Source organism: Hemiscyllium ocellatum, chromosome 24, assembly GCF_020745735.1.
Source record: "Hemiscyllium ocellatum isolate sHemOce1 chromosome 24, sHemOce1.pat.X.cur, whole genome shotgun sequence".
Classification (NCBI taxonomy): domain Eukaryota; kingdom Metazoa; phylum Chordata; class Chondrichthyes; order Orectolobiformes; family Hemiscylliidae; genus Hemiscyllium; species Hemiscyllium ocellatum.
In genome coordinates this window covers 16,553,149-16,567,817 of record NC_083424.1, presented here as the reverse complement: position 1 = coordinate 16,567,817, position 14,669 = coordinate 16,553,149, and the positions used below count along the sequence as shown (strand labels likewise).

The 14,669-nt window shown below is 40.3% G+C and overlaps 1 protein-coding gene across 2 annotated transcripts in view; it reads right to left on the bottom strand.

Moving 5' to 3' along the window:
- Window positions 1-11,505, bottom strand: part of LOC132827070 (acyl-CoA dehydrogenase family member 10-like) — a 60,420-nt gene extending 48,915 nt beyond the window's left edge. Inside the window, exons 1-3 of one of the 2 annotated variants that reach the window (XM_060843519.1) lie at window positions 11,443-11,505; window positions 2,588-2,796; window positions 1,214-1,350 (exon numbers count right to left, since the gene is read on the bottom strand). In XM_060843519.1, coding sequence (XP_060699502.1) covers window positions 1,214-1,350; window positions 2,588-2,783 — 333 coding nt within the window. In that variant the 5' untranslated portion in view covers window positions 2,784-2,796; window positions 11,443-11,505. Of the gene's footprint in view, window positions 1-1,213; window positions 1,351-2,587; window positions 2,797-11,291; window positions 11,406-11,442 lie in introns of those variants that run through there. The other variant, XM_060843518.1, reaches the window with a different exon arrangement.
- Between the last annotated feature and the right edge of the window lie 3,164 nt (window positions 11,506-14,669).

Sequence of the window (14,669 nt, the reverse complement as noted above, 5' to 3'; positions counted from 1 at the left end):
GCAGCAAGTACAATAGCTTGCCAGCCCAGATCCTGAAAGAAATTTTAACCATTTGGCCGAGGCTTGGCTTTGTTTCAGGATTTTGCAGTGGGACTGACTTAGAATCCCTCAGTTCAGGATATGTCCTGAATGAGACTATGCAATTACCTTCACTCAAGTGGTGTTGCCCAAGCTCAGTCGGACTGGCGAATGTGTCCACTTCCATCAGAATATTCTGCAACTCATTTGCTCCATCTACTGCCTTTTCCAATGACAAAGCCAGTTTTGGCAACTGTTTGAAGCCCAGTTGGGCTTTTGCAATGGTTACATTATCAATCCCACATACCAAACAGTCTCTCAGCATTTCAGTAACTGTTAAACAAAAGTCATACGTCTCTGTCAGTTGTCTTTACCTAGTCAGAAATCATGATTTGGATTCCTCATGCTCTCAAATTGCCAAGTAAAACCAACAGCATCTCAGAATTAGAGGCGGCTTGGGGTTGTAATATTTCTTAACTAAATCTGCCAGGTCTTGAAAGGTTTTAGTATCTGGTACGTCTGGGAAAGTTAGGCTCCTAATAATTAAAGAAGCTGCTGGTCTACAAGCTGTCAGGACAATAACTTGTTGCTTTTCGTCTGCCCTAATATCAACTGCCCAGAAAAAATGATGCTTTCTTTCCACTTATTGAGCCCAGTCTTCAACAGCAAGATTGAATGAGTTAAGTTTCCCAAATAACGCCATGATGCCAGAAATGTTTATCCCCCAACTCAACGATGACTGTTGCAAGTGAATTTCTTCAGGAGCGCGCTTTACTCTCATTGCCAGTAAAATAACTGCACAGAAGCCACTATCCTGTCACCAAGTCACCCTTTATTTACAGATGGATAATTCTTAACACTGATCCAGCTCCCTCAGAGCCAGATCACAGATTGAACAGAACATTCCTCATGAAGGGCTTTTGCCCCTTGGATGCTGTCTGACCTGCTGTGCTTTTCCAACACCACACTCTCAACTCTAATCTCCAGCATCTGCAGTCCTCACTTTCACTTTGTTGATTTTAATCTCATTGTGAAGCCTTTTCCAAGGATGTCTACCTTGAAGAAGTTCTCTTCCTCTCTCTACATTCCTGATGAAGGGCTTTTGAAGAAAATTGATTGGGGGGGGGGGGGGGTAGTAAGAAAATTGTTAGTTACTTGAGACATCATATTCAATGTATAATACTGAAGCCCTCACCTCTTTACTAACCACTGCTACAAACTCCTCGAATGTCAGTTCTCCAAGCATGCAGCGGTCCCAGGCAACATAATTTTCTCCACTTAAAATGGTTTTCCATATCCATCCAGGCTGAAGATTATTTTTAAGTTCCCACTCTATTGAATACAAAAAGCCAAGGTTAAAGAATGTAGAATAGCGGAGGTGGTGTTATAAATCCTGTATAAAAAGTTTTATAGCTGCTTCAACTAAATAACTAAATTGCAAATTGCAGAATTTACCATATTTCAATATTTTCCACATACAAACAAATACTTCACTTGCAGGCATTCTACTCCCCAAATCTTGCACAACGAACACAGCAAAGAACCTGTTTTTTGGTTCTTCCTTACTAAAACTAAAAGCCTTTAGTTGGAAAGATGTAAAAGCAGCCAAAGAATAATTAAGTCTTTCCGACTGTTTTGGTCCCTTCAAAGCAATTTGTGGTATCAGCTCATTTCCTCAAAAAAAGTGCAACAGATGAGATTAGGAATACAGATTTGCAGACGCAATCCTTTGTCCTACCTCCATCTGTGAGATGATTCAAGGATATATATAAATGCAAGTTTGGATTCAATTCTGTCTTGCTTTATTCCTATTATTATGTATTTTTTAAAGCTTGCAATTATTCCTGTGTGAGCCAAACTAGGCTATTCATATCTAATGCACAAAAGATTATAATATAATAGGAAAAAATGTATTTGATCTACCCTAATTCATTTAAAAGGAGAGTAAAGATTATATTTCACCTTGTAATTTTTTCTTAAATCAGTCCATAACTGTCAATTCTTTTCTGAAAAATATTCCAAATATTTTTAATCACAGCATTGATTTAGTTCTTAAAGATCATGCAAAAATTGACATTTGACCCTCTCGCTTCACAAGTTATTTAAATCTCTATTCTAGACTAACCTTTTCATTTCTTACATAATCAGTCACTCTGTTCAACTAGAGAAACTCATGTTTTCCAGATTTTCTTCATAACTCCAACACTAACTGGTAGAGATGAGTTGCCTGAGTGTTCTTTGAAAAATGTCTTTGTTTCTTAGTGCCCAGAGTTGTATCTTTCCAAATTTCTACACGTGTCCACTTCCAACAGAGATTATTGGATAATATTCAGGATAAGCAACTTTTTATTTCCTTAGCTGAACAGCATTGAGGCAAATTATACTGCCCTGTCATCCCAGATCAGATCAATTAACTAGGCATTTATTGTGTAATAGTGTGACCCTTGTGCTCTCACGAAGCCATGCTTTTAGATAAAATTTGCTGCACCATTTAAAACAGAAACTTGTAGAAGTTCCTTTCTGAAAGATTTATTGAAGAGAAGACAAAGATATTTTTCACAGTGCTCACCAGCTGCCAATGTGGCTGGAGAAGGAATCAGAACTCCACCCATATCAAAAATCACAGCCGTATACTGCTGAGAGTTGGTGTGTTTCCGTCGAGATGAGACCCACACTGGTACATGGGCATATCTGCACAGGGACACAAAACTCCATGCTTTCGCCAAGAAATATTGCGAAGCATGGCTAATTCTAGAGACACTCATGCTGGCCGAACCGCTGTGGAAAGGAACAGAGATTGTAAAAATGGTACCACAAAACAATTCACCGCAAATATTCCTGACCGAACAGTCTAAGAATGCTGAAGTTGCTAAACTTCAAAAACTGGATTAGGTCATACTTAGGAATATCAGGGAACGAGAGTAGAGAATTAAGGAGAAAAAGAACCAACACGAAACTGACAAGGGCAAAACACTAAAGGTGGAGTCCTTTTGTGTTCTCATTTTCTGCACTGCACATGAAGCAGCAAATATCAGAAGCTATAATTCCAATCATACTCTGACATCAGTTAACAATGGCAATTTATGAATTATGAAGTATGAATTACATTATCACCTATACCAGGATAACACTGACCAATGTTAGCAAAGTGAATCCCAAACCAGCATTGCTCCCCAAAAATCTAATTCCCCCATGAAGCTTCTAGCCATGGCACTACAATAATACATGGACGTGATGTCAGGAAGCAAAAAGAGAAAATGCTGGAAAATCTCAGCAGGTCTGGCAGCTCTTTTCTCTCCTTGCAGATGCTGCCAGACCTGCTGAGATTTTCCAGCATTCTCTCTTTTTGTTTTCAGATCCCAGCATCCGCATTAATTCGCTTTCATGATGTCAGGAAGCACTTCTTCACACACATGGTAATGGAAATCTGGACCACTCTTCTCTCAAAGACTGCTGAAATGAAATCAATTGGAAAATCTGAAACTGAGATTGGGTTCTCCATGGGAGACTGATTAGCAAGGTTAGATCTCATGGAATACAAGGAGAACTAGCCATTTGGATACAGAACTGGCTCAAAGATAGAAGACAGAGGGTGGTCATGGAGGGTTGTTTTTCAGACTGGAGACCTATGACTAATGGAGTGCCACAAGGAGTGGTGCTAGATCCTCTACTTTTTGTCATTTACATAAATGATTTGGATGCGAGCATAAGAGGTACAGGTAGTAAGTTTGCAGATGACACCAAAATTGGAGGTGTAGTGAATAGTGAAGAGGGTTACCTCAGATTACAACAGGATCTTGACCAGATGGACCAATGGGCTGAGAAGTGGCAGATGGAGTTTAATTCAGATAAATGCTAAGTGCTGCATTTTGGGAAAGCAAATCTGAGCAGGACTTATACACTTAATCGTAAGGTCCTAGGGAGAGTTGCTGAACAAAGAGACCTTGGAATGCAGGTTTATAGCTCCTTGAAAGTGGAGTGGCAGGTAGATAGGATAGTGAAGAAGGTGTTTGGTATGCTTTCCTTTATTGGTCACAGTACTGAGTACAGGAGTTGGGAGGTCATGTTGCTGCTGTACAGGACATTGTTTAGGCCACTGTTGGAATATGCATGCAATTCTAGTCTCCTTCCTATCGGAGAGATGTTGTGAAACTTGAAAGGGTTCAGAAAAGATTTACAAGGATGCTACCAGAGTTGGAGGATTTGAGCTAAAGGGAGAGGCTAAACAGGTTGGGGCGGTTTTCCCTGGAGCCTCGGAGGCTGAGGGGGTGACCTTATATAGGTTTACAAATTATGAGGGGCATGGATAGGGTAAATAGGCAAAGTCTTTTCCCTGAGGTCAGGGAGTCCAGAACTAGAGGGCATAGGTTTAGGGTGAGAGGGGAAAGATATAAAGAGACCTATGGGGCAACTTTTTCACACAGAGGGTGGTATGTGTTTGGAATGAGCTGCCAGAAGAAGTGGTGGAGGCTGGTACAACTGCAACATTTAAGAGGCATTTGGTTGGGTATATGAACAGGAAGGGTTTGGAGGGATACGGGTCAGGTACTGGCAGGTGAGACTAGATTGGGTTGGGATAACTGGTCGGCACGGATGGGTTGGACCAAAGGGTCTGTTTCCATGCTGTACATCTCTATGACTCTATTTAGACAAATGTATTAAAGGATTACAGAACTAAGACAGGTGGATGGAGTTAAGATATAGATCAGCATTATCCAAGAACAGCCAAATATTTCCAAACATTTAATGGCCTACCCATATTCTTAATATACACCTGCACCATTATCAGCTTTATCTGAGTGCAAAATATCAATTTTTTTGGATGCAGGTTTGCTCGCTGAGCTGGAAGGTTCATTTTCATGAACCTACATCCAGAACTTCAACCTGAGCTACAAATCTTCCCAAAACTCACTATCAATTTTTTTAGTGAACTTTGTTACAGTTATCCCAGGTGTTACACTATAACAAAATACATTTAGCTGAAGAAAGACATTTTGGAGCAAACCTAGACTAAAATGTCTATTTCCTTCAACAGTCATGCTGAATGACACTCTCACCTCAGTCCTGGCTCTTTGTGACACTTCTACTCCTGATTCAGGTTAGGATTCAATCCCCATTCTCCCACAGAATCGAAGTTGAGACAGCTGTGTAAACTGTCCAAGATGTAATCTCTCAGAAGGGATTTTAATGCTCTTTAGCAGGTCTGTCTTATGAGGAAAGGTTGAGTAAGTTGGGCCTTTACTCATTGGAACGTAAAAGAATAAGAGACCTTAGTGAAATATAGAAGATCCTTAGGGGACTTGATAGGATAGATGTGGAAAAGTTATTTCCCCTTGTGGTGGGACAGACTATGACCAGTAAGGCATTATCTCAAATGAAACAGGTTACACATTTAAGATAGAGATAAGGAGGAATTCTTTTCTCAGTGGACAGTGAATTCTGTGGAATTCTTTGTCATAGATGGCTGTCAAAACTAGGTAATTACTTATATTCAAGGCTGAGACAGACAGATTTTTAAACAGTAAATGAACCAAGGGTTATGGAGAAAATTCAGCAAAGTGAATGTGAGGATTCTCAGATCAGCCATAATCTCATTGGTCACTTAGTTCAGGATTGGTTGTAAGGTGAAATAACCTGAACTAAATGATCAGTGTGATGTCCAAAGCTCCCTTTCAACGCTGGTTTGAAATATGACATGATTGTCCTAAAAATCGATTTAGAATTACAGCTAGCAGACATCATCCTATGGCAGGGAAATGGCATTAGCACCTGTGGGCTAGCATGTGCCACCATGCCAACCGTGGCTAGAACATCTTGGCATTAGGCACCAATAACCCATTGATAATAACAAACCATATCATCACCTGAATGGCACTTGTAGTAGTACCTGCCTCCCACAAATTGATCCCTTGAGTGAAAGTGCACTATATGATGGTACCCCACCCAAAGGGATGTGATTTGATGCATGTGTATTATCTTACTCAGATGGAGTAACGCCCATGCCAACAATATTTTTGCTTTAAAATGTAGCCTTTAAATTTGCCTGCCCTTTACATATGATCTTTCACAAGCAGCAAAGTCTCCAGGTACTGTAAAGTCATAGAGATGTACAGCATGGAAACAGACCTTTCAATCCAATTCGTCCATGCCGACCAGATATTTTAAATTAATTTAGTCCCATGTGCCAGCATTTGGCCCATATCCCTCTAAACCCTTCCTATTCATATACCCAATCAGATGCCTTTTAAATGTTGTAATTGTACCAGCCTCGACCACTTCCTCTGGCAGCTCATTTCCATACACACACTACCCTCTGCGTGAACAAGTTACCCCTGAGATCCCTTTTAAATCTTTCCCCTCTCACCTTAAAATTATGCCCTCTAGGACTCCCCTACTCCAGAGAAAAGACCTTATCTATTTGACCTAACCATTTGACGTGTATCACGACCTTCATGATGTTATAAATCTCTATAAGGTCACCCCTCAACCTCCGATGCTCCAGGGAAAACAGCCCTAGCCTATTCAGCCTCTCCCTGCAGCTCAAACCCTCCAACCCTGGCAATATCATCATACATGTTTTCTAAGCCCTTTCAAGTGTCACAACATCCTTCTGACAGGAGGGAGATCAGAATTGCATGCAATATTCCAAAAGTGGCCTAACAAATGTCCTACAGCCACAACATAGCCTCCCAACTCCTATACTCAATGCTCTGACCAATAAAAGAAAGCATACCAAACACCTTCTTCACTATCCTATCTATCTGCAACTGCACTTTCAAGGAACTATGAACCTGCACTCCAAGGTCTCTTTGTTCAGTAACACTCAACAGGACCTTACCATTAAGTGTCTCAATCCTGCCCTGATTGGCCTTTCCAAAATATAGCACCTCACCTTTATCAAAATTAAATTCCATCTGCTACTCTTTGGCCCATTAGCCCATCTGATCAAGATCCTGTTATACTCAGAGGTAAACTTCTTCTAAGTCAATGGAATATTTTTTGCAGTTACTGTTCAGCTGTAGGAAATGCACATTATAACTAAAAGTAAAAGGATGTCCCTCTACTTTTCAGAGGGGTGGGGTCATCATCTCTAACCATTCTTGTTGATTCTAAGTGCTGCTGTTCAATGTTGACAGTCCTGTGCATGGCTCTCAGCTTCTCACAATCCCACTTCCTTCTACAAATTCACAAATAAACTGTGCACCACCATTGATTCTTCTGTGATCAGCATGTACAAGTGAAACACTGCTGCAATCTTCACAGGTAGTAATTCTCTACAATGCAATCAGGATAACATACAGGAAATCATCTGTGCCCATCTATTCTACCCAGTTATTTTTAATTACTTTTTCTAAAATATAAACCAAACACCATATCACATAATAAAAAAAGGAAGTGATGGCCTCATGTATTATTGCTGAACTGTTAATGCAGAGACCTAGGTCATGTTCTGAGTACTCAGATTTGAAACCAACCACAGCAGATGGTGGAATTTGAATTTTTAAAAAACCTGGAATTAAGAGTTAAATGATGGCCATAAATCCACTGATGATTGTCAGGAAAACTCTATCTAGTTCACTAATATCCTTTAGGGAAGGAACCTGCCACCTTTGCCAGGTCTGGTCTACATGTGACTCTAGATCCCCAGCCATTAGGGATGGCCTAGTCAGTGACACTGTCATCACATGAACGATATTTTTTACAAAAATATCATTCTAGGTTTTGCTCATGTCTGGAATTATATCTTGAGGTATCACAACTTGGTATTTCACAATACAACATTACAATGCGCTTTCCAGTATATTGTCATCATTTCATACAGTGTAACCTGAAACCAATGGCTGAATTCAGTGTGTGGCAGCTTTCTTGTATGCTGCATCACCTTCAGGCATTCACTTTGAAGCACACCATGAAAAGAGAGACAGTGAATTAGTTAAACTTGGTATTAGTATTACAAATTAGAAGAAAATCTCAAACCTGTACACATAAACCACATCATAAGAGCATAGTTCTAGATCCTAACCTGAAATGTTAAGCCTGTTGATCTCTCCAAGGATATCACCTTTAAAATCACAGAGACATATGGCATGGAAACAGACCTTTCGATCCAAATCGTCAATGCAGACCAGATATTCCAAATTAATCTAGTCCCATTTGCCAGCATTTGGCCCATAACCCTCTAAACCCTTCCTATTCATATACTCATCCAGATGCCTTTTATATGTTGCAATTGTACCAGCCTTGACCATTTTCTCTGGCAGCTCATTTCCATACATGCACCACCTCTGTGTGAACAAGTTTCCCCTTTAGTTCCCTTTTAAATCTTTCCCCTTCCACCTTAAACTTCTGTCCTCTTGCTCTGGACTCCCCTACTCCAGAGAAAAGACCTGATCTCTTTGAGCTACCCATGCCTTTCATGATTTTATAAACCTCTGTAAGGTTACACCTCAACCTCTGACCTGATGTTTTTTCCTGTTTTCATAATAAATATAACTTTGTGGCTCAGGCTACTGCGACCACTAGACCTCATAACAGCACACAAACCACTCTCAGGCAACAACTCACCAAGATGAAGGACCCGATACCCAGCATGAGCAAAACCAATGTAGTGTACAAAATCCCATGCAAGGGCTGCACAAAATACTACATAGGACAAACAGGAAGACAGCTCACGATCTGCATCCATGAACACCAACTAGCCACGAAACGACATGACCAGCTATCCTTAGTAGCCACACACTCAGATGACAAGCAACATGAGTTCGACTGGGACAACACTACTATTATAGGACAAGCCAAACAGAGAACAGCCAGGGAATTCCTAGAGGCATGGCACTCATCCATAGATTCAATCAATAAGCACATCGACCTGGACGTTGTGGTTCAAGCAAAATATAGAAATTCCCCACCTCACCTATTCACAGTTAGGAACATAGGAGCAGCAGTAGACCATTGGGCCCACTGAGTCTGCTGCACTATTCAATTAGATGATGGCTGATCACCTATCTTAATACGGTATTCCCACATTATCTCCCTAGATGTTGTAAAATACAGAAATCTATCAAATTCTGTCTTGAACCAGTTAAATGATTGTGGGAGTTTCAAAGATTCAACTACTGAGAGAAGGAATTCCTCATCATCTCTGTCCTAAATGGCCAGTCTATGTCTCAGTTCTAGAATTACTAATCAAGGGAATCAACCTATCCACATCTACCCTGTCATGTCCTGTAAGAACTTTGTAATTTTCAATTAGATTACCTTGCTTTCTTCGAAACTCTAGCAGTTACAGGTCTGGTTTTTCTCAATCTTTTCTCACAGACATTCCACGATCCCAGAGATTAGTCTGCTGAACCTCTGTTGCACACCCTCTTTGGCAACTATGTTACTCCTTATAATAAGGAGACCAAATTTTCATGTAGTTTTCAAGATATGATCACAACATGGCAACATGCGACTGCAAAAGAACAACTTGACTGTTGTACTCAATTCCTGTGTGAAGAAGGCTAATATACCATTTGTTTTCCTAATTGTTGGCTGCACCTGCATGCTAGCTTTTAGGGACACATGTATAATGCCATCCAGATCTCTTTGGACAACTAGAATTCTGAACTTCTTGCCGTTTAAGAAACACTTTTGTCTTTTTTCCATTCCAAAGCAGATATGTTCACACTTGTTCACATCATCTTCCAGTTGTTGTGCTCTAGCCCAATCACAGAGCCTGTCCAAATCCTTTGCAGCCTCCTCTAATCCTCCTCACAATTCATATTCCCAATTAGTTTGTGTCATCAAAGTTAGAAACATTACATTTGGTCCCCGTAACCAAATCTTATATATTGAATGTGAACAGCTTTGATCCTGGCACTGATTCTTGTGGTACCCACTAGAAATAGCCTGCTAGCCTGAAAATGAATCATTTATCTCTCCTGTCTGTTTGTTCTATGGATTGAGAATTGATGGATGAGGATTTAAAATTGAGAACAGGGTAGCCAATGGTTAGCACTGCTCCGTCACAGTGACAAGGATACAGATTCAATTCTACCTTTGGGAGAAGTTTGCACATTCTGCATGGGTTTCCTCCAGATGGTCTGGTTTCCTCTCTCAGTCTAAAGTTGAGCAGGTTAGGTGAGTTGGCTATGCTAACTTGTCTATAATGTCCAGGGATGTACTGACTAGGCTGATTAGCCATGGAAAACGCCACATTACAGGAATAAAGTAGAGTGGGTCTGGCTGGGGTGTTCTTTGGATGGTTGATGTTGCCTTGATGGGCTCTTTGGCCTGCTTCCACACTGTAGGGATTCTATGAAGAATATCACCTCAATTCCATGTGTTCTATAATTTTGTTATGGATTTTATCAGAAGTCTTCTGAAAATACAAATACACAAAACTTTTCATTTTGCTACAATTAAAACCCTCAAAAATTCCAACAGGTCTATTAAACATGCTTTCCATTTCATAAATCTATGTTGTTCATACCCTATCATATCATTATTTGCTTAGTACCTATTTATAAGATCCTTTATAACACATGTGCATGCTTTTCTTATAATTAACTTGAAACTAATGGATCTGTAGTTCTCCATTTTCTCTCCTGGCCCCTTCTTAAATAATTAGATTACATTTGCTACTTTTCCATCGGCAGAAACCATTCCAGAATCTAATATAATTTTAAAAGAAAATCACCAAAGCATAATTATCTCTATGGCCACCTCCTTCTTTATCCCAGGATATAGCTCACTTGGAGCTTCCAGTTTTTCCTTTGAGTACTATCTCTTTACTAATATCTATTTCTTTCAGTTCTTCGTTTTCACACGTCCTTTGTTGCTAAGATGTTCCTTTGTGAAGACATTGGTATTGTTTAGATTGAGTATTGTCAATTATAAATTCTCCTGCCTCCACCTGCAATGTATCCACATAATCATTGCTAATGCTTTCCTTTCTGTGAGCTAAGAAAAGCTTTTCCAGTCCCATCTTTCAGTTTTGCACTAGGGTGCAAAAGTTATATTCTCTTTCGCCTTATCAATTTATTGGTCATCCCTTTGCTACACCCTGAATTGCTACCGATCTCCCAACCACTTTTTCTGGCAAGAATGCACACCACTTGCTTTTATCTCAAACAGTCTTTAACTTATTGTTAGGTTCACTTATTTTCATTCGTCTTGCTATTAAAACAAAAATCAATGCAACAGCATTTTTCAAAATCAACTGAAACCTTTCTCACGGTTTTTTTTCCCAATGTCAGATCTCACGTTGAGAACTTAGTTGTTGTTGTTACCTGTTACTAGATAAAATTTTAAATTAAATAAACTTCTGTTCCTTTAATTTCAAACAGATACGATGGTATACAATCACAACCCCACGTTCGGTTTACACTGAAGTCTCTGATCGTTTAATTCCGCATTTGTATTTAAATTGGGATTTGTCACCTTTGCCCCTGAGGAAAGTTCAGGAAAACAGCTCAGCCAATGTTATTGCTCGCGACGATAACGCCAACGTCCCACTGACATCATCACGCTGCGACAAGGAAATCTGCTAACGTCATCACAGCGATAGCAACGCCACAAACCCGCTGGCTTCGCCACGCAGCGACATCGGCGCCGACGCTTCTCCAAATCGCTCCTCCGCCATCTTGGGAAAGGAAGGCCTGTCATTCGCAGAGAATTTGGCATTGGAGCAGAATATAGATTTTCTCAAGAAATCTGAACAGAATAAAACAAAAGAGCGAATTCACTTTAAATATGTACCTATTCAAAAACCCGTTAAGAATGGAGAAGCAGGTTTACCAGCAGGGTCAGAATGTGGGGCTTTATCATAAAGATGTTGATTGAAGTCCCAGTCCAAGGACACAGAGGCTGGGTAACTTCACAGAATTCTTATCCCACTCTCCATGACGTTGTTGACTGCTTTTCAATTGCATCAGTACTGTTGGGTTCTTGTCAACAGTTTTCTTTATCCCGAATTGCTATTGCACCCATTCGAAAAAAGCGGTTTGTGCAAATCCCCAATTCTAAAGCTTTTCTGAGACCATTACTGGAGTACACTTTTAAAATACAAAAAAGCTGTAGATGCTGGAATTCAAAGTGGACAGACAGGAGGCTGGAAGAACACAGTAAACCAGGCAGCATTAAGAACTTTGTTAGTTGCAAAACTACTGTAAAAAATTCAGAGGGTTATGACCTCCTTCCACCTATCCCACCTCCATCGCCCCTCCCCCTAGTCCCTCCTCCCTACCTTTTATCTCAGCCTGCTTGGCTCTCTCTCTCTTATTCCTGATGAAGGGCTTATGCTCGAAACGTTGAATTCTCTATTCCTGAGATGCTGCCTAACCTGCTGTGCTTTGACCAGCAACACATTTGCAGCTGTGATCTCCAGCATCTGCAGACCTCATTTTTTACTATAAGTCATTTATAGAAAGGTGTGGATTTAATTACAGTCAGCATAGATGTTAAGGGAATGCCATGTCTGACTAATCAAAATTAATGTTTTGAGAAAGTAACGAAGAAAATCAATGAATCTAATTGACATGGATTTTGACAATGCTTCATAAGAGCCTCACCTGGAAAGTAAGAAACCATGGGATCCAAGAGCAAGTAGCAATTTTGATCCAACATTGGTTCAGTTACAGAAAGCAAAAGTTAATGTTTATCAAACTTTTTTTTGTAACTGGCAGTCTATTTCCATTGCCTATCAAAATACTAGATACTGTGCCTTTTGTGGCATAAAATCGACGATTTTGACTTGCACACAAAGGACGGTAGAGGTTTGGAACTCTTTTCCACAAATGGCAGTTCAATTGTTAACTTTAAATCTGATAAAAAAATTATTAAGCAAAAGTACTAAGGGATGTGGGTGAGTAAATGGAATTAGGCCATAGATCAGTCATGATCTTATTAAATGGTGGAACAGGGTTAAAGGACTGAATGGCCTTCTCCTGTTCCTATGTTTCTAAATGTAGGGAAGATGATTAAGAAGTTTTGCAGACGTGCAAACGTTGGTCATGTGATTAATAATGCCAGAAAAAAAACCTGTCGGCTTCCAATAATATACTCAAGGACAAATTAGAAGGGAATAAAGTAACAAATGGAATTTAATTTAGAGGTGTGTGGGGAATACATTTTGGAAGAGCACACCATGCATTGAACACAAATTGTAAAATACATAGAATTGTAGAAGTTGGGGGATGGGAAGGTATACTTTTTTAAATTATCCATGGTGTAGAAAAGAGCAGGAGGGTCTTGTCACAATTTAGGCTGGGGCTTGAAACAATGTTGGGAGATAAAGATGTAAATGAAAGCATTGTGTGAGAACGTCTGGAATCTCATACTGATGGGCTTAATAAGGAGTGCTGGGAAGTGAGGAACATGAAGGTAGAAGTAGAATGGGGTGCCCTTAATTACCTGGCTGGCTGTCTGTCTCTCCTTCTCTTGCCAGACTCTGCCAAGCACAACTGGCATTGCCTTTCATCCTTGTGCAAAATCATGAATGTGTAACTGAAATGGAAAATGAATATGACCACACACAAAGTGGGAAGAATAATTGTATTTTCCTCCTGTCTGTCCATGTGGATTTCAGGCCTTTCAATGGCCAAAGGCCTGTACTGTGCAGTACTGTTCTATATAATTTAATTAATCAAGCACTTGTACAGCACAGATTGAAGACGTTTGTAATAGTACCCTGCTACTCATTGTCCAAATTGTGGGTTACAAATCCTGGTCACAAGCAATCTTGAACATGTCGTGGTTCTGTTCGCTGAGCTGGGAATTTGTGTTGCAGATGTTTTGTCCCCTGTCTAGGTGACATCCTCAGTGCTTGGTAGCCTCCTGTGAAGCGCTTCCGTGATGTTTCCTCTGACATTTATAGTGATTTGTATCTGCCGTTTCCGGTTGTCAGTTTCAGCTGTCCGCTGCAGTGGTCGGTATATTGGGTCCAGGTCGATGTGCTTATTGATTGAATCTGTGGATGAGTGCCATGCCTCTAAAAATTTCCTGGCTGTTCTCTGTTTGGCTTGTCCTGTAATAGTCGTGTTGTCCCAGTCGAACTCATGTTGCTTGTCATCTGAGTGTGTGGCTACTAAGGATAGCTGGTCATCCAACTAGCCACGAAACAACATGACCAGCTATCTTAGCAGCTGGATCTGTCAACGGGAAGCGGCAGATACAAATTACTATAAATGCTGGAAGAAACATCACAGAAGCGTTTCACAGGAGGCTCCCAAGCACTGAGGATGTCACCTAGAAAGGGGACGAAACGTCTGCAACTCAAATTTCCAGCTCAGCGAACAGAACCACAACAACGAGCACCCGAGCTACAAATCTTCTCCCAAACTTTGAATCTTGAACATGTCATTGGTCACTACACATTGAAGATAGTCATCTCTGTGAAGTAATCACAGGTGACCTTAAAAACCTCAATTGCAGGCTATATTGACAAAGACAGTCCAAGATCTCGTAAGGTCTACAAGGACATTGTTTTCTTCTTACCTTGAACTGGGAGGATTCATCAACATGTTTTTGTCTGCACTTCTGTCTTTCTTGGGTGATGTGTGGGAACAAAGTATCTAATCCTACCACACTATCAATTCCCTACTGTATTTGTTTATCACAGCGTGTACTGCATACATCTAAATAAGATCCCCTATTTCAAAGGTCTGTAG